This window comes from Panulirus ornatus, chromosome 31, assembly GCF_036320965.1.
Source record: "Panulirus ornatus isolate Po-2019 chromosome 31, ASM3632096v1, whole genome shotgun sequence".
Taxonomy (NCBI): domain Eukaryota; kingdom Metazoa; phylum Arthropoda; class Malacostraca; order Decapoda; family Palinuridae; genus Panulirus; species Panulirus ornatus.
In genome coordinates this window covers 17245530-17270389 of record NC_092254.1, presented here as the reverse complement: position 1 = coordinate 17270389, position 24860 = coordinate 17245530, and the positions used below count along the sequence as shown (strand labels likewise).

At 42.8% G+C, this 24860-nt stretch overlaps 1 protein-coding gene across 4 annotated transcripts in view; it reads right to left on the bottom strand.

Moving 5' to 3' along the window:
* Positions 1 to 24860, bottom strand: part of LOC139758846 (BMP-binding endothelial regulator protein-like) — a 254066-nt gene that overhangs the window by 112781 nt on the left and 116425 nt on the right. For all 4 annotated transcript variants that reach the window (XM_071680701.1, XM_071680704.1, XM_071680702.1 and 1 more), the window contains one exon: positions 18417 to 18467. In XM_071680701.1, the coding sequence (XP_071536802.1) occupies positions 18417 to 18467 (51 nt within the window). The remainder of the gene's footprint in view (positions 1 to 18416; positions 18468 to 24860) is intronic.

Sequence of the window (24860 nt, the reverse complement as noted above, 5' to 3'; positions counted from 1 at the left end):
AGATCCATAAATGCTGCATAGAAATCCATTTGCTTTTCTAAGTATTTCTCACATACATTCTTTAAAGCAAACACCTGATCCACACATCCTCTACCACTTCTGAAACCACACTGCTCTTCCCCAATCTGATGCTCTGTACATATCTTCACCCTCTCAATCAATACCCTCCCATATAATTTACCAGGAATACTCAACAAACTTATACCTCTGTTATTTGAGCAATCACTCTTATCCCCTTTGCCTTTGTACAATGGCACTATGCACGCATTCCGCCAATCCTCAGGCACCTCACCATGAGTCATACATACATTAAATAACCTTACCAACCAGTCAACAATACAGTTATCCCCTTTTTTAATGAATTCCACTGCAATACCATCCAAACCTGCTGCCTTGCCGGCTTTCATCTTCCGCAAAGCTTTTACTACCTCTTCTCTGTTTACCAAATCATTTTCCCTATCCCCCTCACTTTGCACACCACCTCGACCAAAACACCCTATATCTGCCATTCTATCATCAAACACATTCAACAAACCTTCAAAATACTTACTCCATCTCCTTCTCACATCACCACTACTTGTTATCACCTCCCCATTTGCGCCCCTCACTGAAGTTCCCATTTGCTCCCTTGTCTTATGCACTTTATTTTCCTCCTTCCAGAACATCTTTTTATTCTCCCTAAAATTTAATGATACTCTCTCACCCCAACTCTCATTTGCCCTCTTTTTCACCTCTTGCACCTTTCTCTTGACCTCCTGTCTCTTTCTTTTATACATCTCCCACTCAATTGCATTTTTTCCCTACAAAAATCGTCCAAATGCCTCTCTCTTCTCTTTCATTAATAATCTTACTTCTTCATCCCACCACTCACTACCCTTTCTAATCAACCCACCTCCCACTCTACTCATGCCACAAGCATCTTTTGCGCAATCCATCATTGATTCCCTAAATACATCCCATTCCTCCCCCACTCCCCTTACTCCCATAGTTCTCACCTTTTTCCATTCTGTACTCAGTCTCTCCTGGTACTTCCTCACACAAGTCTCCTTCCCAAGCTGATTTACTCTCACCACCCTCTTCACCCCAACATTCACTCTTCTTTTCTGAAAACCCATACAAATCTTCACCTTAGCCTCCACAAGATAATGATCAGACATCCCTCCAGTTGCACCTCTCAGCACATTAACATCCAAGAGTCTCTCTTTCGCGCGCCTGTCAATTAACACGTAATCCAATAACGCTCTCTGGCCATCTCTCCTACTTACATACGTATACTTATGTATATCTCGCTTTTTAACCAGGTATTCCCAATCACCAGTCCTTTTTCAGCACATAAATCTACAAGCTCTTCACCATTTCCATTTACAACACTGAACACCCCATGTATACCAATTATTCCCTCAACTGCCACATTACTCACCTTTGCATTCAAATCACCCATCACTATAACCCGGTCTCGAGCATCAAAACCACTAACACACTCATTCAACTGGTCCCAAAACACATGCCTCTCATGATCTTTCTTCTCATGCCCAGGTGCATATGCACCAATAATCACCCATCTCTCTCCATCAACTTTCAGTTTTACCCATATTGATCGACAATTTACTTTCTTACATTCTATCACATACTCCCACAACTCCTGTTTCAGGAGTAGTGCTACTCCTTCCCTTGCTCTTATCCTCTCACTAACCCCTGACTTCACTCCCAAGACATTCCCAAACCACTCTTCCCCTTTACCCTTGAGTTTCGTTTCACTCAGAGCCAAAACATCCAGGTTCCTTTCCTCAAACATACTACCTATCTCTCCTTTTTTCACATCTTGGTTACATCCACACACATTTAGACACCGTAGTCTGAGCCTTCGAGGAGGATGAGCACTCCCCGCGTGACTCCTTCTTCTGTTTCCCATTTTAGAAAGTTAAAAAATACAAGGAGGGGATGATTTCTGGCCCCCCCGCTCCCGTCCCCTCTAGTCGCCTTCTACGACACGCGAGGAATGCGTGGGAAGTATTCTTTTACCCCTATCGCCAGAGATATATACAAACATATATATATATATATATATATATATATATATATATATATTTATATATATATATATATATATATATATATATATATATATATATATATATTTTTTTTTTTTTTTTTTTTTTTTTTTTTTTTTTTTTTTATACTTTGTCGCTGTCTCCCGCGTTTGCGAGGTAGCGCAAGGAAACAGACGAAAGAAATGGCCCAACCCCCCCCCCCCCATACACATGTACATACACACGTCCACACACGCAAATATACATACCTACACAGCTTTCCATGGTTTACCCCAGACGCTTCACATGCCTTGATTCAATCCACTGACAGCACGTCAACCCCTGTATACCACATCGCTCCAATTCACTCTATTCCTTGCCCTCCTTTCACCCTCCTGCATGTTCAGGCCCCGATCACACAAAATCTTTTTCACTCCATCTTTCCACCTCCAATTTGGTCTCCCTCTTCTCCTCGTTCCCTCCACCTCCGACACATATATCCTCTTGGTCAATCTTTCCTCACTCATTCTCTCCATGTGCCCAAACCATTTCAAAACACCCTCTTCTGCTCTCTCAACCACGCTCTTTTTATTTCCACACATCTCTCTTACCCTTACGTTACTTACTCGATCAAACCACCTCACACCACACATTTTCCTCAAACATCTCATTTCCAGCACATCCATCCTCCTGCGCACATCTCTATCCATAGCCCACGCCTCGCAACCATACAACATTGTTGGTACCACTATTCCTTCAAACATACCCATTTTTGCTTTCCGAGATAATGTTCTCGACTTCCACACATTTTTCAAGGCTCCCAAAATTTTCGCCCCCTCCCCCACCCTATGATCCACTTCCGCTTCCATGGTTCCATCCGCTGACAGATCCACTCCCAGATATCTAAAACACTTCACTTCCTCCAGTTTTTCTCCATTCAAACTCACCTCCCAATTGACTTGACCCTCACCCCTACTGTACCTAATAACCTTGCTCTTATTCACATTTACTCTTAACTTTCTTCTTCCACACACTTTACCAAACTCAGTCACCAGCTTCTGCAGTTTCTCACATGAATCAGCCACCAGCGCTGTATCATCAGCGAACAACAACTGACTCACTTCCCAAGCTCTCTCATCCCCAACAGACTTCATACTTGCCCCTCTTTCCAGGACTCTTGCATTTACCTCCCTAACAACCCCATCCATAAACAAATTAAACAACCATGGAGACATCACACACCCCTGCCGCAAACCTACATTTACTGAGAACCAATCACTTTCCTCTCTTCCTACACGTACACATGCCTTACATCCTCGATAAAAACTTTTCACTGCTTCTAACAACTTGCCTCCCACACCATATATTCTTAATACCTTCCACAGAGCATCTCTATCAACTCTATCATATGCCTTCTCCAGATCCATAAATGCTACATACAAATCCATTTGCTTTTCTAAGTATTTCTCACATATATTCTTCAAAGCAAACACCTGATCCACACATCCTCTACCACTTCTGAAACCGCACTGCTCTTCCCCAATCTGATGCTCTGTACATGCCTTCACCCTCTCAATCAATACCCTCCCATATAATTTACCAGGAATACTCAACAAACTTATACCTCTGTAATTTGAGCACTCACTCTTATCCCCTTTGCCTTTGTACAATGGCACTATGCACGCATTCCGCCAATCCTCAGGCACCTCACCATGAGTCATACATACATTAAATAACCTTACCAACCAGTCAACAATACAGTCACCCCCTTTTTTAATAAATTCCACTGCAATACCATCCAAACCTGCTGCCTTGCCGGCTTTCATCTTCCGCAAAGCTTTTACTACCTCTTCTCTGTTTACCAAATCATTTTCCCTAACCCTCTCACTTTGCACACCACCTCGACCAAAACACCCTATATCTGCCACTCTGTCATCAGACACATTCAACAAACCTTCAAAATACTCATTCCATCTCCTTCTCACATCACCGCTACTTGTTATCACCTCCCCATTTACGCCCTTCACTGAAGTTCCCATTTGCTCCCTTGTCTTACGCACCCTATTTACCTCCTTCCAGAACATCTTTTTATTCTCCCTAAAATTTACTGATAGTCTCTCACCCCAACTCTCATTTGCCCTTTCTTTCACCTCTTGCACCTTTCTCTTGACCTCCTGTCTCTTTCTTTTATACTTCTCCCACTCAATTGCATTTTTTCCCTGCAAAAATCGTCCAAATGCCTCTCTCTTCTCTTTCACTAATACTCTTACTTCTTCATCCCACCACTCACTACCCTTTCTAAACAGCCCACCTCCCACTCTTCTCATGCCACAAGCATCTTTTGCGCAATCCATCACTGATTCCCTAAATACATCCCATTCCTCCCCCACTCCCCTTACTTCCATTGTTCTCACCTTTTTCCATTCTGTACACAGTCTCTCCTGGTACTTCCCCACACAGGTCTCCTTCCCAAGCTCACTTACTCTCACCACCTTCTTCACCCCAACATTCACTCCTCTTTTCTGAAAACCCATACTAATCTTCACCTTAGCCTCCACAAGATAATGATCAGACATCCCTCCAGTTGCACCTCTCAGCACATTAACATCCAAAAGTCTCTCTTTCGCACGCCTGTCAATTAACACGTAATCCAATAACGCTCTCTGGCCATCTCTCCTACTTACATAAGTATACTTATGTATATCTCGCTTTTTAAACCAGGTATTCCCAATCATCAGTCCTTTTTCAGCACATAAATCTACAAGCTCTTCACCATTTCCATTTACAACACTGAACACCCCATGCATACCAATTATTCCCTCAACTGCCACATTACTCACCTTTGCATTCAAATCACCCATCACTATAACCCGGTCTCGTGCATCAAAACCGCTAACACACTCATTCAGCTGCTCCCAAAACACTTGCCTCTCATGATCTTTCTTCTCATGCCCAGGTGCATATGCACCAATAATCACCCACCTCTCTCCATCAACTTTCAATTTTACCCATATTAATCGAGAATTTACTTTCTTACATTCTATCACATGCTCCCACAACTCCTGTTTCAGGAGTATTGCTACTCCTTCCCTTGCTCTTGTCCTCTCACTAACCCCTGACTTCACTCCCCAGACATTTCCAAACCACTCTTCCCCTTTACCCTTATATATATATATATATATATATATATATATATATATATATATATATATATATATATATATATATATATATATATATATATATATATATATATGTATATGAGATAGGTAGTATGTTTGAGGAAAGGAACCTGGATGTTTTGGCTCTGAGTGAAACGAAGCTCAAGGGTAAAGGGGAAGAGTGGTTTGGGAATGTCTGGGGAGTAAAGTCAGGGGTTAGTGAGAGGACAAGAGCAAGGGAAGGAGTAGCAATACTCCTGAAACAGGAGTTGTGGGAGTATATGATAGAATGTAAGAAAGTAAATTCCCGATTAATATGGGTAAAACTGAAAGTTGATGGAGAGAGGTGGGTGATTATTGGTGCATATGCACCTGGTCATGAGAAGAAAGATCATGAGAGGCAAGTGTTTTGGGAGCAGCTGAATGAGTGTGTTAGTGGTTTTGATGCACGAGACCGGGTTATAGTGATGAGTGATTTGAATGCAAAGGTGAGTAATGTGGCAGTTGAGGGAATAACTGGTATACGTGGGGTGTTCAGTGTTGTAAATGGAAATGGTGAAGAGCTTGTAGATTTATGTGCTGAAAAAGGATTGATGATTGATAATACCTTTCTTAAAAAGCGAGATATACATAAGTATACTTATGTAAGTAGGAGAGATGGCCAGAGAGCGTTATTGGATTACGTGTTAATTGACAGGCGTGCGAAAGAGAGACTTTTGGATGTTAATGTGCTGAGAGGTGCAACTGGAGGGATGTCTGATCATTATCTTGTGGAGGCTAAGGTGAAGATTTGTATGGGTTTTCAGAAAAGAAGAGTGAATGTTGGGGTCAAGAGGGTGGTGAGAGTAAGTGAGCTTGGGAAGGAGACCTGTGTGAGGAAGTACCAGGAGAGACTGAGTACAGAATGGAAAAAGGTGAGAACAATGGAAGTAAGGGGAGTGGGGAAGGAATGGGATGTATTTAGGGAATCAGTGATGGATTGCGCAAAAGATGCTTGTGGCATGAGAAGAGTGGGAGGTGGGTTGATTAGAAAGGGTAGTGAGTGGTGGGATGAAGAAGTAAAAGTATTAGTGAAAGAGAAGAGAGAGGCATTTGGACGATTTTTGCAGGGAAAAAATGCAATTGAGTGGGAGATGTATAAAAGAAAGAGACAGGAGGTCAAGAGAAAGGTGCAAGAGGTGAAAAAAAGGGCAAATGAGAGTTGGGTTGAGAGAGTATCATTAAATTTTAGGGAGAATAAAAAGATGTTCTGGAAGGAGGTAAATAAAGTGCGTAAGACAAGGGAGCAAATGGGAACTTCAGTGAAGGGCGCAAATGGGGAGGTGATAACAAGTAGTGGTGATGTGAGGAGATGGAGTGAGTATTTTGAAGGTTTGTTGAATGTGTTTGATGATAGAGTGGCAGATATAGGGTGTTTTGGTCGAGGTGGTGTGCAAAGTGAGAGGGTTAGGGAAAATGATTTGGTAAACAGAGAAGAGGTAGTGAAAGCTTTGCGGAAGATGAAAGCCGGCAAGGCAGCAGGTTTGGATGGTATTGCAGTGGAATTTATTAAAAAAGGGGGTGACTGTATTGTTGACTGGTTGGTAAGGTTATTTAATGTATGTATGACTCATGGTGAGGTGCCTGAGGATTGGCGGAATGCCTGCACAGTGCCATTGTACAAAGGCAAAGGGGATAAGAGTGAGTGCTCAAATTACAGAGGTATAAGTTTGTTGAGTATTCCTGGTAAATTATATGGGAGGGTATTGATTGAGAGGGTGAATGCATGTACAGAGCATCAGATTGGGGAAGAGCAGTGTGGTTTCAGAAGTGGTAGAGGATGTGTGGATCAGGTGTTTGCTTTAAAGAATTTATGTGAGAAATACTTAGAAAAGCAAAGGGATTTGTATGTAGCATTTATGGATCTGGAGAAGGCATATGATAGAGTTGATAGAGATGCTCTGTGGAAGGTATTAAGAATATATGGTGTGGGAGGAAAGTTGTTAGAAGCAGTGAAAAGTTTTTATCGAGGATGTTAGGCATGTGTACGTGTAGGATGAGAGGAAAGTGATTGGTTCTCAGTGAATGTAGGTGTGCGGCAGAGGTGTGTGATGTCTCCATGTTTGTTTAATTTGTGTATGGATGGGGTTGTTAGGGAGGTAAATGCAAGAGTTTTGGAAAGAGGGGCAAGTATGAAGTCTGTTGTGGATGAGAGAGCTTGGGAAGTGAGTCAGTTGTTGTTCGCTGATGATACAGCGCTGGTGGCTGATTCATGTGAGAAACTGCAGAAGCTGGTGACTGAGTTTGGTAAAGTGTGTGGAAGAAGAAAGTTAAGAGTAAATGTGAATAAGAGCAAGGTTATTAGGTACAGTAGGGTTGAGGGTCAAGTCAATTGGGAGGTAAGTTTGAATGGAGAAAAACTGGAGGAAGTGAAGTGTTTTAGATATCTTAGAGTGGATCTGGCAGCGGATGGAACCATGGAAGCGGAAGTGGATCATAGGGTGGGGGAGGGGGCGAAAATTCTGGGGGCCTTGAAGAATGTGTGGAAGTCAAGAACATTATCTCGGAAAGCAAAAATGGGTATGTTTGAAGGAATAGTGGTTCCAACAATGTTGTATGGTTGCGAGGCGTGGGCTATGGACAGAGTTGTGCGCAGGAGGATGGATGTGCTGGAAATGAGATGTTTGAGGACAATGTGTGGTGTGAGGAGGTTTGATCGAGTGAGTAACGTAAGGGTAAGAGAGATGTGTGGAAATAAAAAGAGCGTGGTTGAGAGAGCAGAAGAGGGTGTTTTGAAGTGGTTTGGGCACATGGAGAGAATGAGTGAGGAAAGATTGACCAAGAGGATATAAGTGTCGGAGGTGGAGGGAACGAGGAGAAGAGGGAGACCAAATTGGAGGTGGAAAGATGGAGTGAAAAAGATTTTGTGTGATCGGGGCCTGAACATGCAGGAGGGTGAAAGGAGGGCAAGGAATAGAGTGAATTGGAGCGATGTGGTATACCGGGGTTGACGTGCTGTCAGTGGATTGGATCAAGGCATGTGAAGCGTCTGGGGTAAACCATGGAAAGCTGTGTAGGTATGTATATTTGCGTGTGTGGACGTATGTATATACATGTGTATAGGGGTGGGTTGGGCCATTTCTTTCGTCTGTTTCCTTGCGCTACCTCGCAAACGCGGGAGACAGCGACAAAGTATAATAAAAAAAAAATATATATAAAAAATATATATATATATATATATATATATATATATATATATATATATATATATATATATATATATATATATAAATAAATATTTTTTTTTTCAAACTATTCGCCATTTCCCGCATCAGCAAGGTAGCGTTAAGAACAGAGGACTGGGCCTCTGAGGGAACATCCTCACCTGGCCCCCTTCTCTGTTCCTTTTTTTGGAAAATTAAAAAAAAAAAAAAGAGGGGAGGATTTCCAGCCCCCCGCTCCCTCCCCTTTTAGTCGCCTTCTACGACACGCAGGGAATACGTGGGAAGTATTCTTTCTCCCCTATCCCCAGGGATAATATATATATATATATATATATATATATATATATATGTATATATATATATATGTATATATTTATTCATTTATCATACTTTGTCGCTGTCCCCCACGTTAGCGAGGTAGCGCAAGGAAACATACGATAGAATGGTCCAAACCACCCACATACGCAAGTATATACATACACGTCCAAACACACACATATACATACATTTATACCTCAACGTATACATATATATACACACACAGCCATATACATATATACACATGTACATTATTCATACTGTCTGCCCTTTTTCATTTTCGTCGCCACCCCGCCACACATGAAATGACAACCCACTCCCCCAGCATGTGTGCGAGGTAGCGCTAGGAAAAGACAACTCGGGGCACATCGTTCACACTCAGTCTCTAGCTGTCATGTATAATGCACCGAAACCACAGCTCCCTTTCCACATCCAGGGCCCACAAAACTTTCCATGGTTTACCTCAGACTCTTCACATGCCCTGGTTCAATCTATTGACAGCACGTCGACCCCCGTTTTCTCCATCATTCCAATTCACTCTATTCCTTGCACGCCTTTCACCCTCCTGCATGTTCAGGCCCCGATAACTTTTTCACTCCATCTTTCCACCTCCAATTTGGTCTCCCACTTTTCCTCGTTCCCTCCACCTCTGACACATCTAACCTCTTTGTTAATCTTTCCTCACTCATTCACTCCATGTGACCAATTGCTCCCAGAACTTTCGCCCCTTCCCCCACCCTATGATTCACTTCCGTTTCCCTGGTTCCATCGACTGCCAAATCTACTCTCAGATATCTAAAACACTTAACTTCTTCCAGTTTTTCTCTATTCAAACTTACCTAAAAGTTGACTTGTCCCTCAACCCTACTGTACCCAATAACCTTGCTTTTATTCACATTTACTCTCAGCTTTCCACTTTCACACACTTCACCAAGCTCAGTCACCAGCTTCTGCAGTTTCTCACCCGAATCAGCCACCTGCGCTGTATCATTAGCGAACAACAACTGACTCGCTTCCCAAGCTCTCCCATCCACAAAAGACTGCATACTTGCCCCTCTTTCCAAAACTCTTGCTTTCACCTCCCTAACAACCCCATCCATAAGCATATCAAACAACCATGGTGACATCACACACCCCTGCCGGAAACCAATATTCACTGAGAACCAATCACCTTCCTCTCTTCCTACTCGAACACATGCCTTACATCCTCCATAAAAGCTTTTCACTGCTTCTAACAACTTGCCTCCCACACCATATATTCTTAATACCTTCCACAGAGCATCTCTATCAACTCTGCTATATGCCTTTTTCAGATCCATAAATGGTAAATATAAATCTATTTGCTTTTCTAAGTATTTCTCACATACATTCTTCAAAGCAAACACCTGATCCACACATCCTCTACCACTTCTGAAACCACACTGCTCTTCCCCAATCTGATTCTCTGTACATATCTTCACCCTCTCTATCAAAACCCTCCCATATAATTTTCCAGGAATACTCAACAAACTTATACCTCTGTAATTTGAGCACCCACTTTTATCCCCTTCCACCCACTTTTATCCCTTTTGCCTTTGTACAATGTCCCTATGCAAGCATTTCGCCAATCCTCAGGCACCTCACCATGAGTCATACATACATTAAATAACCTTCCCAACCAATCAAATACATCTCCCTATTTTTTAATAAATTCCACTGCAATACCATCCAAGCCCGCCGCCTTGCCGGCTTTCATCTTCCGTAAAGCTTCTACTACCTCTTCTCTGTTTACCAAATCATTCTCACTAGCCCTCTCACTTTGCACACCACATCGACCAAAACACCCTATATCTGCCACTCTATCATCAAACACATTCAACAAACATTCAAAATACTCACTTCATTTCCTTTTCACATCACCATTACTTGTTATCATCTCCCTATTAGCCCACTTCAATGATGTTTCCATTTTTTCCCTTGTCTTACGCACTTTATTTGCCCCCTTCCAAAACATCTTTTTATTCTCCCTAAACTTTAATGATACTCTCTCACCCCAATTCTCATCTGCCCTCTTTTTCACCTCTTGCATCTTTCTCTTGACCTCCTCCCTCTCTCTTTTATACATCTCCCACTAATTTGCATTATATCCCTGCAAAAATCGTTCAAATGCCTCTCTCTTCTCTTTCACTAATAGTCTTACCCCTTCATCCCACCACTCGCTACCCTTTGTAATCTGCCCACCTCCCACGCTTCTCATGCCACAAGCATCTTTTTCGCAAGCCATCACTGCTTCCCTAAATACATCCCATTCCTCCCCCACTCCCCTTACGTCCTTAGTTCTCACCTTTTTCCATTCTGTACTCAGTGTCTTCTGGTTTTTCCTCATACAAGTCTCCTTCCTAAGCGCACTTACTTTCACCACTCTCTTCACCCCAGCATTCTCTCTTCTTTTCTGAAAACTTCTACAAATCTTCACCTTCGCCTCCACAAGATAATGATCAGACATCCCTCCAGTTGCACCTCCTAGCACATTAACATCCAAAAGTCTCTCTTTTGTGCGCCTATTAATTAACACGTAATCAAATAACGCTCTTTGGCCATCTCTCCTACTTACATACGTATACGTACTTATGTATATCTCTTTTCAAACCAGGTATTCCCAATCACCAGTCCTTTTAGTCCTTTTTCAGCACATAAATCTACAAGCTCTTCACCATTTCCATTTACAACACTGAACACCCCATGTACACCAATCATTCCCTTAACTGCCACATTACTAACCTTTGCATTCAAATCATCCATCACTATAGCCCGGTCTCTTGCATCAAAACTACTAACACACTCACTCAGCTGCTCCCAAAACACTTGCCTCTCATGGTCTTTCTTCTCATGCCCAGGTGTATATGCACCAATAATCACCCATCTTTCTCCATCCACTTTCAGTTTTACCAATATCAATCTAGAGCTTACTTTTTACATTCTATCACATACTTCCAACACTCATGTTTCAGGAGTAGTGCTACTCTTTCCCTTGGTCTTGTCCTCAAAAAACCCTTACTTTACTCCCAAAACATTCCCAAATCCTTTACCCTTGAGCTTCGTTTCACTCAGAGCGAAAACATCCAGGTTCCTTTCCTCAAACACACTACCTCTCTCTCCTTTTTTCTCATCTTGGTTACATCCACACATTTAGACACCCCAATCTGAGCCTTCGAGGAGGATGAGCAGTCCCCGTGTGACTCCTTCCGTTTCTCCTTTTAGAAAGTTAAAATACAAGGAGGGGAGGGTTTCTAGCCCCTCGCTTCCGTCCCCTTTAGTTGCCTTGTACGAGAGAGAGAGCATTCTTAGAATCTAAGAGACGTATGACTTAAATTCTATGATATGATTTCCCTACCAGCACTGCTCTTCACCAATCTTATGTTCTGTACATACCTTCACCCTCTCAATCAATACCCTCCCATACAATTTTTTTTAAGAATTCTCAACAAATTCATGCCTCTGTAGTTTGAGGACTCACCTTTATCCCTTTTACTTTTACACAATGATACTGTCGATGCATTCCGCCAATCCTCAGGCACCTCACCATGAGCCATACATACACTGAATATCCTCACCAACCAGTCAACAACACAGTCACCCTCTTTTTGATAACTTCAATTGTAATACCATCCACTCCCTCCTCCTCGCCGGATTTCGTCTTCTACGAGGCTTTCACCACCTCTTCTCTTTTTACGAAACCGTCCTCCCTAACTTTCTCACTTCGCACACCACCCCAACCAGAACACACCACATCTGCCACTCTACCATTAAGTATATTCAAGAATCCTTCAAAATACTCATTCCATCTCCTCACTCTATCACTACCTGTTATCACTTCCCCTTTTGTCCCATTTGTTCTCTTGTCTTTCGAATATTATTTTTCTTCTTCTATACATCTTTTTATTCTCCCTAAAGTTTAATGATACTCTCTCACCTCAACTCTAAATTGCCCTCTTTTTCAACCCTTGCACCTTCCTTTCGACCTCCTGCCGTTTTCTCTTATACATCTTCCAGTCATTTGTACTCCCTCTTTATATGCACCGCCCAAACGCCTCTCTTTTCCCTTGTATTAGCAAATTTACTTCATCATTCCACCACTCACTACCCTTTCTAATCTGCCCACCTCACACCTTTCACATGCCACAAGTATCTTTTGCACAAGCCATCACTACTTCCCTAAATACATTCCATTCCTCACCCACTCCCCTCACCTTATTTGATTTCACCTTTCGCTATTCTGCACCCAGTGTCTCCTGGTACTTCTTCATACAAGTCTTCTTTCCAAGCTCACTTGCTCTCACAACCCTCTTAGTACATTTGCAGCCAAAAGTCTCTCTTTTACGCGTTATCAATTAATGTATAATCTGATAATTCCAATTGACCATCTCTCCTACTTACATCCGTATACTTGTGTACATCTCCCTTTTTAAACCAGGTATTCCCAATCAACAGTCGTTTTCTCAGCACACAACTCCAGAAGTTCTTCACCATATCCATTAATAACAGAGAATACCCCATGCGCACCAATTACACCCTCATCTGCCACGTTACGCACCTTCGCATTTAAACCACCCATCACTGATACCAGGTATCGTACACCAAAACCGCTAACACACTCCCCGACTTCTTCCAAAACACTTGCCTCATGATATTTCTTGTCATGACCAGGTGCATAAGCACCACTAATAACCAATCTCCCGCTATTCATTTTCAGTTTTTCCCAAATCATTCTAGAATTTTCTTCCCTACAGTGTATCACACACTTCCACAACTCCTGCTTCAAGAGTAGTGCTACTCCCTCCTTAGCACTTGACCTCTTACTAACCCTTGAATACTTCAAAGATATTTCCAAACTACTCTTCCCCTTTACCCTTGAGCTTCGTTTGACTCATAGCCAAAACATCCAGGTTCCTTTCCTCAAACACACTACCTATCTCTCCTTTTTTTCATCTTGGTTACATCCACACACATTTAGACACCCCAATCTGAGCCTTCGAGGAGGATGAGCACTCCCCGCGTGACTCCTGCCTCCTCCATAGATCGATATAAAAGGGGAGGGTTTCCAACTTCAGCTTTCGCCCCATTTTACCATACCTATGAAATTATTTTCCTGAGCAAATGTTGATTGCCCAGGATTGTGGTTCTATGGGTCGGTTTATATCGTTAACGATCGGATATAAAACATAAAGCAATTTAAACATTAAGGACGATTATCTGAATAACAACGTGAGAGTATGTGTTAGTTAGTTACAATCAACAAAATAAATTCGATTCAATATTCGTGAGGCAGATGTTTACGTGGATCGTGTATTGATGTCCTGGTGCCAAGATTACCTTTCAGTTTGCAGAATTCTTCATGACGTTGGGTAGGTGTCTACATGTAAATGTTGATGAACTGTTCTTCAACTATATTTGTTCTCAGGATTTCTCATTTAAAGGATATGGGAAGAACTCTTATATCCTCTTCACGTATGAGGATGTGGAAAGTGTCGTCTGCTGATATCGTAAACATACGTATGTCATACGTGTGTATGTATGTATGATGAACATTCATATGAGAGAGGAGAGTCAGAGGAGAGAACACATTGTTTCTCATCGTATGTGGAAGCCGTTAACCATTTTCTCAACGATTATAAAAGGGGATGAAAAATAAAACTGTTCACTACAACACAAAGATCATACATGAACAGGATTTTCACCACTGAACTTAAAGAACCTTTGTATTTTGTGTCTTACATATTTTTCACTTGTAATACTGTTTCTCATGATATGTGTGTAAGGTTAATGATGATTATGTATGTATGTTTACACAAGAAGAAATGTCACGACTGGGTTGGTGAGGTGTTATGTGAGACGTGAACCATAACATTATCCCGCCAGACAATGGTGACCATCTGATGCTGATGTTGTGAAAAATTTCAATAAAACTTGTGTTACAGAAAACACAAGTGACGTCATTATGTATTGTCACCCACTTTATCCGTTTCTTCCGAAGTTTTAGAATAAATGAATATGTGTAGTTGTATGTGTGTGTGTGTGTGTAAGACCAGGATGAAGCGTAGCACGTGAACAGAAGACATTCTGGTGTGACGCGTGTGTGTTCTGCTTAATCAAGACTATGACCGTTTTCTTATCTCTGATGTACAAGATGTGCACAAGGTGAGAGATTTAAATGTTCACGTTACAACAATTAAGATTTCTTTCTTGAATTATTTCTGCATCTTCTTGTTAGACTCGTTTTATATGACTCTTTTATTTCAAGGACTTTACGTTCGATATGACAACACATTGTTCCATCTTACAACCTCGTGTTCCCTGTACAACACATTGCTCCATCTTACAACCTCGTGTTCCCTGTACAACACATTGTGCCATCTTACAACCTCGTGTTCTCTGTACAACACATTGTTCCATCTTACAACCTCGTGTTCCCTGTACAACACATTGTGCCATCTTACAACCTCGTGTTCTCTGTACAACACATTGTGCCATCTTACAACCTCGTGTTCTCTGTACAACACATTGTTCCATCTTACAACCTCGTGTTCTCTGTACAACACATTGTGCCATCTTACAACCTCGTGTTCTCTGTACAACACATTGTGCCATCTTACAACCTCATGTCATCTGTACAACACATTGTCCCCTCCTACAACCTCGTGTTCTCTGTACAACACATTGTCCCATCCTACAACCTCGTGTTCTCTGTACAACACATTGTTCCATCTTACAACCTCGTGTTCTCTGTACAACACATTGTGCCATCTTACAACCTCGTGTTCTCTGTACAACACATTGTTCCATCCTACAACCTCGTGTTCCCTGTACAACACATTGTTCCATCTTACAACCTCGTGTTCTCTGTACAACACATTGTGCCATCTTACAACCTTGTGTTCTCTGTACAACACATTGTTCCATCTTACAACCTCGTGTTCCCTGTACAACACATTGTGCCATCTTACAACCTCGTGTTCTCTGTACAACACATTGTTCCATCTTACAACCTCGTGTTCTCTGTACAACACATTGTGCCATCTTACAACCTCGTGTTCCCTGTACAACACACTGTGCCATCTTACAGCCTCGTGTTCCCTGTACAACACATTGTGCCATCTTACAACCTCGTGTTCCCTGTACAACACACTGTGCCATCTTACAACCTCGTATTTCCTGTACAACACATTGTCCCATCTTACAACCTCGTGTTCTCTGTACAACACATTGTGCCATCTTACAACCTCATGTTCTCTGTACAACACATTGTCCCATCCTACAACCTCGTGTTCTCTGTACAACACATTGTTCCATCTTACAACCTCGTGTTCTCTGTACAACATATTGTGCCATCTTACAACCTTGTGTTTCCTGTACAACACATTGTTCCATCTTACAACCTCGTGTTCTCTGTACAACACATTGTTCCATCTTACAACCTCGTGTTCTCTGTACAACACATTGTGCCATCTTACAACCTTGTGTTCTCTGTACAACACATTGTTCCATCTTACAACCTCGTGTTCTCTGTATAATACATTTTGCCATCTTACAACCTCGTGTTCTCTGTACAACACATTGTGCCATCTTACAACCTCGTGTTCTCTGTACAACACTTTGTGCCATCTTACAACCTCGTGTTCTCTGTACAACACATTGTTCCATCTTACAACCTCGTGTTCTCTGTACAACACATTGTTCCATCTTACAACCTCGTATTTCCTGTACAACACATTGTCCCATCTTACAACTTCGTGTTCTCTGTACAACACATTGTTCCATCTTACAACCTCGTGTTCCCTGTACAACACATTGTGCCATCTTACAACCTCGTGTTCTCTGAACAACACATTGTGCCATCTTACAACCTCATGTCATCTCTACAACACATTGTCCCATCCTACAACCTCGTGTTCTCTGTACAACACATTGTCCCATCCTACAACCTCGTGTTCTCTGCACAACACATTGTCCCATCCTACAACCTCGTGTTCTCTGTACAACACATTGTTCCATCTTACAACCTCGTTTTCTCTGTACAACACATTGTGCCATCCTACAACCTCGCGTTCCCTGTTCAACACATTGTTCTATCTTACAACCTCGTGTTCTCTGTACAACACATTTTGCCATCTTATAACCTCGTGTTCTCTGTACAACACATTGTGCCATCTTACAACCTCGTGTTCCCTGTACAACACTTTGTGCCATCTTACAACCTCGTGTTCTCTGTACAACACATTTTGCCATCTTACAACCTCGTGTTCTCTGTACAACACACTGTGCCATCTTACAACCTCGCGTTCCCTGTACAACACATTGTTCTATCTTACAACCTCGTGTTCTCTGTACAACACATTGTTCCATCTTACAACCTCGTGTTCTCTGTACAACACATTGTGCCATCTTACAACCTTGTGTTCCCTGTACAATACATTGTTCCATCTTATAACCTCGTGTTCTCTGCACAACACATTGTGCCATCTTACAACCTCGTGTTCTCTGTACAACACATTTTGCCATCTTACAACCTCGTGTTCCCTGTACAACACATTGTGCCATCTTACAACCTCATGTCATCTGTACAACACATTGTCCCATCCTACAACCTCGTGTTCCCTGTACAACACATTGTTCCATCTTACAACCTCGTGTTCTCTGTACAACACATTTTGCCATCTTACAACCTCGTGTTCTCTGTACAACACATTGTCCCATCCTACAACCTCGTGTTCCCTGTACAACACATTGTTCCATCCTACAACCTCGTGTTCCCTGTACAACACATTGTTCCATCTTACAACCTCATGTCATCTGTACAACACATTGTCCCATCCTACAACCTCGTGTTCCCTGTACAACACATTGTTCCATCTTACAATCTCGTGTTCTCTGTACAACACATTTTGCCATCTTACAACCTCGTGTTCTCTGTACAACACATTGTGCCATCTTACAACCTCGTGTTTCCTGCACAACACATTGTGCCATCCTACAACCTCGTGTTCTCTGTACAACACATTGTGCCATCTTACAACCTCGTGTTTCCTGCACAACACATTGTGCCATCTTACAACCTCGTGTTCTCTGTACAACACATTGTGCCATCTTACAACCTCGTGTTTCCTGCACAACACATTGTGCCATCTTACAACCTCGTGTTTCCTGCACAACACATTGTGCCATCTTACAACCTCGTGTTCTCTGTACAACACATTGTGCCATCTTACAACCTCGTGTTCCCTGCACAACACATTGTGCCATCTTACAACCTCGTGTTCTCTGTACAACACATTGTGCCATCTTACAACCTCGTGTTCCCTGTACAAAAGATCACAGTTATTTTCATGGTTTTCCTGATGTTTGCTAATAGTCTTCTCATATCCTGGTGTTCAACATCTTGTTCTTCTCCTGGTCTGTGTCATCTTCAGGTTTAAAAATAATTTCTAATCTTGTTAGCTAAACTTCTCATCAGCTTACGGTCAAGTTGATCAGTTTATACCGTGAAGTCTTTATAAAACTTAACTTACTATAATGTAGGTATGAACATACGTGTGTGTGAAGGTACATGTGTGTATGTATGTCATACGTGTGTATGTACGTATGATTAACATACATATGAGACAGGAGAGTCAGAGGAAAGAACACATTGTTTCTCATCGTATGATAAATATAACAATAAGACTTACGTGTGTCTTGGTCGACTAGATGTTTCTTGGCCGTTGTTCCAACGCATAACTCTGGAATGTAGACCAGTCATTAACAATACCATTTACAGTAAACTCGTCTGGGTTATATTCATAAACGGATGATCATAATGTAAACCGTAAATGATGTGGTAAGACAGGAGGGGAATGTTAATACTAAAGTTTCATGTGTTCAGAAAACGTAACTTTATGTATAGAAAAGCTGAGGGTCCAAGACAGACCTGGTATATGAGGCCTGTGAGGGTAATACTAGTGACGTCATACATAGAGATGGGGAAGAGTTAACGTTAACATCCGGGGAATGACACGAGATGTTTACGAATGATGAGGTCTAGCGAGCAACATTACACGTTTACTCAAACATACGATGATATATTGGAAAAACATAGATTATTACACATACACACACACACACACACACACACAATTGATCATATAATGCTCAAGTCTATGTGGTAAATCCGGACACTACAAGAGCATTGGTGATATAAGATGAGATATGATCCATTGATGAATGAAGTTCAGTAGCCAGGAAGCAGGGTCGTGTGCTGAGACTCTGTGGGATTTACAATGAAGGAATGGAAAGAGGGATGCAGTGTTGAGATACCGTATGTGATGACGCAGTGATGAGGTACCGTATGTGATGACGCAGTGTTGAGGTACCGGATTGGATGATGCAGTGTTGAGATACCGTATGTGATGACGCAGTGATGAGGTACCGTATGTGATGACGCAGTGTTGAGGTACCGGATTGGATGATGCAGTGTTGAGATACCGTATGTGATGACGCAGTGATGAGGTACCGTATGTGATGACGCAGTGTCGAGGTACCGTATTGGATGATGCAGTGTTGAGATACCGTATGTGATGACGCAGTGTTGAGGTACCGTATTGGATGATGCAGTGGTGAGGTACCGTATGTGATGACGCAGTGTTGAGTTACCGTATGTGATGACGCAGTGTTGAGGAACCGTATGTGATGAAGCAGTGTTGAGACACCGTATGTGATGATGCAGTGTGGAGGTACCGTATGTGATGACGCAGTGTTGAGGTACCGTATGTGATGACGCAGTGTTGAGGTACCGTATGTGATGACAGTGTTGAGGTACCGTATGTGATGACGCAGTGTTGAGACACCGTATGTGATGATGCAGTTTGGAGGTACCGTATGTGATGACGCAGTGTTGAGGTACCGTATGTGATGACGCAGTGTTGAGGTACCGTATGTGATGACGCAGTGTTGAAGTACCGTATGTGATGACGAAGTGCTGAGGTACCGTATGTGACGACGAAGTGTTGAGGTACCGTATGTGATGATGCAGTGTTGAGGTACCGTATGTGATGACGCAGTGTTGAGACACCGTATGTGACAATGCAGTGTTGAGGTAACGTATGTGATTATGCAGTGTTGAGGTACCGTATGTGATGAGGTAGTGTTGAGGTACCGTATGTGATGACGCAGTGTTGAGGTATCGTATGTGATGACGCAGTGCTGAGGTACGGTATGTGATGACGAAGTGTTGAGGTACCGTACGTGATGATGCAGTGTTGAGGTACCGTATGTGATGACGCAGCGTTGAGGTACCGTATGTGATGACGCAGCGTTGAGGTGCCGTATGTGATGATGCAGTTTTGAGGTACCGTATGTGATGATGCAGTGTTAAGGTACCGTATGTAATGATGCAGTGTTTAGGTACTGTATGTGAAGACGCAGTGTTGACCTACCGTATGCGATGACGCAGTGTTGAGGTACCGTATGTGATGATGCAGTGTTGAGGTACTGCATGTGATGACGCAGTGTTGAGGTAAAGAATGTGATGATGCAGTGTAGAGGTACCGCACGTGATGATGCAGTGTTGAGGTACCGTATGTGATGACGCAGCGTTAAGGTACCGTATGTGATGACGCAGTGTTGAGGTACCGTATGTGATGAAGCAGAGTTGAGATACCGTATGTGATGACGCAGTGCTGAGGTACCGTATGTGATGATGCAGGGTCGAGGTACCTTATGTGATGACGCATTGTTGGGGTAACGTATGTGATGACGCAGTATCGAGGAACCGTATGTGATGATACAGTGTTGAGGTACCGTATGTGATGATGCAGTGTTGAGGTACTGTATATGATGAAGGTTTGAGGTATGGTATATGATGATGCAGTGTTGAGGTACCGTATGTGATGACGCAGTGTTGAAGTACCGTATGTGATGATGCAGCCTTGAGGTACCGTATGTGATGACGCAGTGTTGAGGTACTGTATGTGATGACGCAGTGTTGAGGTACCGTATGTGATGATGCAGTGCTGAGGTACCGAATATGATGATGCAGTGTTGAGGTACGGTATGTGATGATGCAGAGTTGAGGTACCATATGTGATTATGCAGTGTTGAGGTACTCTATGTGATGATGCAGCTTTGAAGTACCATATGTGATGACGCAATGTTGAGGTAACGTATGTGATGACGCAGTGTTGAGATACGGTATGTGATGACATAGTGTCGAGGTACCGTATGTGATGATGCAGTGTTGAGGTACCGGATGTGATGATGCATTGTTGAGGTACCTTATGTGATGATGCAGTGTTGAGGTACCGTATGTGATGACGCTGTGTTGAGGTAACGTGTGTGATGATGCAGTGTTGAGATACGGTATGTGATGACATAGTGTCGAGGTACCGTATGTGATGATGCAGTGTTGAGGTACCGTATGTGAATGATGCAGTGTTGAGGTACCGTATGTGATGATTTAATGTTGAGTTACCGTATATGATGACGCTGTGTTGAGGTACCGTATGTGATGATGCAGTGTTGAGTTACCGTATGTGATGACGCAGTGCTGAGGTACCGTATGTGAATGATGCAGTGTTACGGTACAGTATATGATGATTCAGTGTTGAGTTACCGTATATGATGACGCAGTGTTGAGGTTCCGTATGTGATGACGCAGAGTTGTGTTGAGGTACCGTATGTGAATGATGCAGTGTTGAGGTACCGTATGTGATAATGCAGTGTTAGGTACAGTATGTAATGATGCAGTGCTGAGGTACCGTATGTGATGACGCATTGTAGAAGTACCGTATATGATGACGCAGTGGTGAGGTACCGTATTTGATGATGCAGTGTTGAGGTACCGTATGTGATGATTCAGTGTTGAGGTACCGTAAGTGATGATGCAGTGTTGAGGTACCGTATGTGATGACGCAGTGTTGAGGTACTGTATGTGATGACGCAGTGTTGAGGTACCGTATGTGAGGACGCAGTGTTGAGGTACAGTATGTGATTATGCAGTGTTGAGGTCCCGTATGTGATGATGCAGTGTTGAGGTACCGTTTGTGATGACGCAGTGTCGAGGTACCGTATGTGATGATGTATTGTTGAGGTACCGTATGTGATGATGCTATGTTGAGGTACCGTATGTGATGACGCAGTTTGGAGATAGAGTATGAGATGATGCAGTGTTGAGGTACCGTATGTGATGATGCAGTGTTGAGGTACCGTATGTGATGACGCAGTGTTGAGGTACAGTATGCTATGACGCATTGTTGAGGTACTGTATGTGATGATGCAGTGTTGAGGTACCGTATGTGATGATGCAGTGTTGAGGCATTATATGTGATAACGCATTGTTGAGGTAACGTATGTGATGACGCAGTGTCGAGGTACCGTATGTGATGATGCAGTGTTGAGGTACCGTATGTGATGATGCTGTGTTGAGGTACTGTATATGATGACGGAGGTTTGAGGTATCGTATGTGATGATGCAGTGTTGAGGTACCGTGTGTTTCGATGCAGTGTTGAGGTACAGTATGTGATGATGCAGAGTTGAGGTACCGTATGTGAGTATGCAGTGTTGAGGTACTGTATGTGATGAGTCAGTCTTGAGGTACCGTATGTGATGACGCAATGTTGAGGTAACGTATGTGATGACGCAGTGTTGAGGTACGGTATGTGATGACATAGTGTCGAGGTACCGTATGTGATGATGCAGTGCTGAGGTACCGGATGTGATGATGCAGTGTTGAGGTACCGTATGTGATGACGCAGTGTTGAGGTACCGTATGTGATGACGCTGTGTTAAGGTACCGTATGTCATGAGGCAGTGTTAAGGTACCGTATGTGATGATGTCAGTGTTTAGGTACCGTAAATGATGACGCAATGTTGAGGTAACGTATGCGATGACGCAGTGTCGAGGTACCGTATGTGATGATGCAGTGCTGAGGTACTGTATGTGATGATTCAGTGTTGAGTTGCCGTATATGATAACGCAGTGTTGAGGTTCCATATGTGATGACGCAGTGTTGAGGTACTGTATGTGAATGATGCAGTGTTGAGGTACCGCATGTGATGATATAGTGTGAGGTACCGTATGTAATGATGCAGTGTTGTGGTATCGTATGTGATGACGCAGTGTACAGGTAACGTATATGATGATGCAGTTCTGAGGTACCGTATTTGATGATACAGTGTTGAGGTACCGTATGTGAGGATTCAGTGTTGAGGTACCGTATGTGATGATGCAGTGTTGAGGTACCGTATGTGATGACGCAGTGTTGAGGTACCGGTTGTGATGACGCAGTGTTGAGGTACCGTATGTGATGACGCAGTGTTGAGGTACTGTATGTGATTATGCAGTCTTGAGGTCCCGTATGTGATGATGCGGTGTTGAGATACCGTGTGTGATGATGCACTGTTGTGGTATCGTATGTGATGATGCAGTGTTGAGGTACCGTATGCGATGATGCAGTGTTGAGGTACCGTATGTGATGATGCAGTGTTGAGGTACCGTATATGATGAAGCAGGTTTGAGGTACCGTACGTGATGACGCAGTGTTGAGGTACCGTATTTGATGACGCAGTGTTGAGGTACCGTATGTGATGATGCATTGTTTAGGTACCGTACATGATGGTGCAGTGTTGCGGTACCGTATGTGATGACGCAGTGTAGAGGTACAGTATGTGATGTAACAGTGTTGAGGTACCGTATGTGATGATACATTGTTGAAGTACCGTATGTAATGATACAGTGTTAAGGTACCGTATGTGATGATGCAGTGTTGAGGTACCGCATGTGATGAACCAGTACTGATGTACCGTATGTGATGATGCAGTGGTGAGATACCGTATGTGATGACGCAGTGTTGAGGTACCTTATGTGATGACTAGGTGTTGAGGTACCTTATGTGATGATGCAGCTTTGAGGTACCGTATGTGATGACGCAATGTTGAGGTAACTTATTTTGATGGTGTAGTGTCGATGTACCGTATGTGATTATGCATTGTTGAGGTACGGTATCTGATGATGCAGTGTTGGGTACCGTATGTGATAATGCAGTGTTGAGGCACTGTATGTGATGATACAGTATTGAAATACCGTATGTGATGACGCAGTGTGAGGTACTGTATATGATGACTCAGTGTTGAGGTTTCGTATGTGATGATTCAGTGTTGAGGTACCGTAGATGATGATGTAATGCTGAGGTACCGTATAAGATGACGCAGTGTTGAGGTACCGTATGTGATGACGTAGTGTAGAGGTACCGTATGTGATGATGCAATGTTGATTTCCCGTGTGCGATGATGTGGTGTTCAGGTACCAGATGTGATGATGCACTCTTGAGGTACCGTATATGATGATGCAGTGTTGAGGTACCGTATGTGATGATGCAGTGTTGAGGTACCGTATATGATGATGCAGTGTTGAGGTACCGTATGTGATGATGCAGTGTTGAGGTACCGTATGCGATGATGCAGTGTTGAGGTATCGTATATGATGACGCTGGGTTGAGGTACCGTATTTGATGACGCAGTGTTGAGGTACCGTATATGATGATGCAGTGTTGAGGTACCGTATGTGATGATGCAGTGTTGAGGTACCGTATGTGATGACGTAGTGTAGAGGTACAGTATGTGATGGCACAGTGACGAGGTACCGTATGTGATGAAGCAGTTTTGAGGTACCGTATGTGATGATGCAGTGTTGAGGTACCGTATGTGATGACGCAGTGTTGAGGTACGGTATGTGATGACGGAGTGTTGAGGTACCGTATGTGATGATGCAGTGTTGAGGTACCGTATGTAATTACGCAGATTTGAGGTACCATATATGATGATTCAGTTTTGAGGTGCCGTATGTGATGCAGTGTTGAAGTACCGTATGTAATGAGGCAGCGTTGAGGTACCGTGTGTGATAACGCAGTGCAGAGGAACCGTATGTGATGATACAATTTTGAGGTACTGTATGTGATGATGCAGTGTTGAAGTACCGTATGTACTGATGCAGTGTTGAGGTACAGTATATGGTGACGCAGTGTAGAGGTACCGTATGTGATGACGCAGTGCTGATGTACCTTATGTGGTGAGACAGTGTTGAGGTACCGTATGTGATGACGCAGTGTTGAGGTACCTTATGTGAGGCAACAGTGTTGAG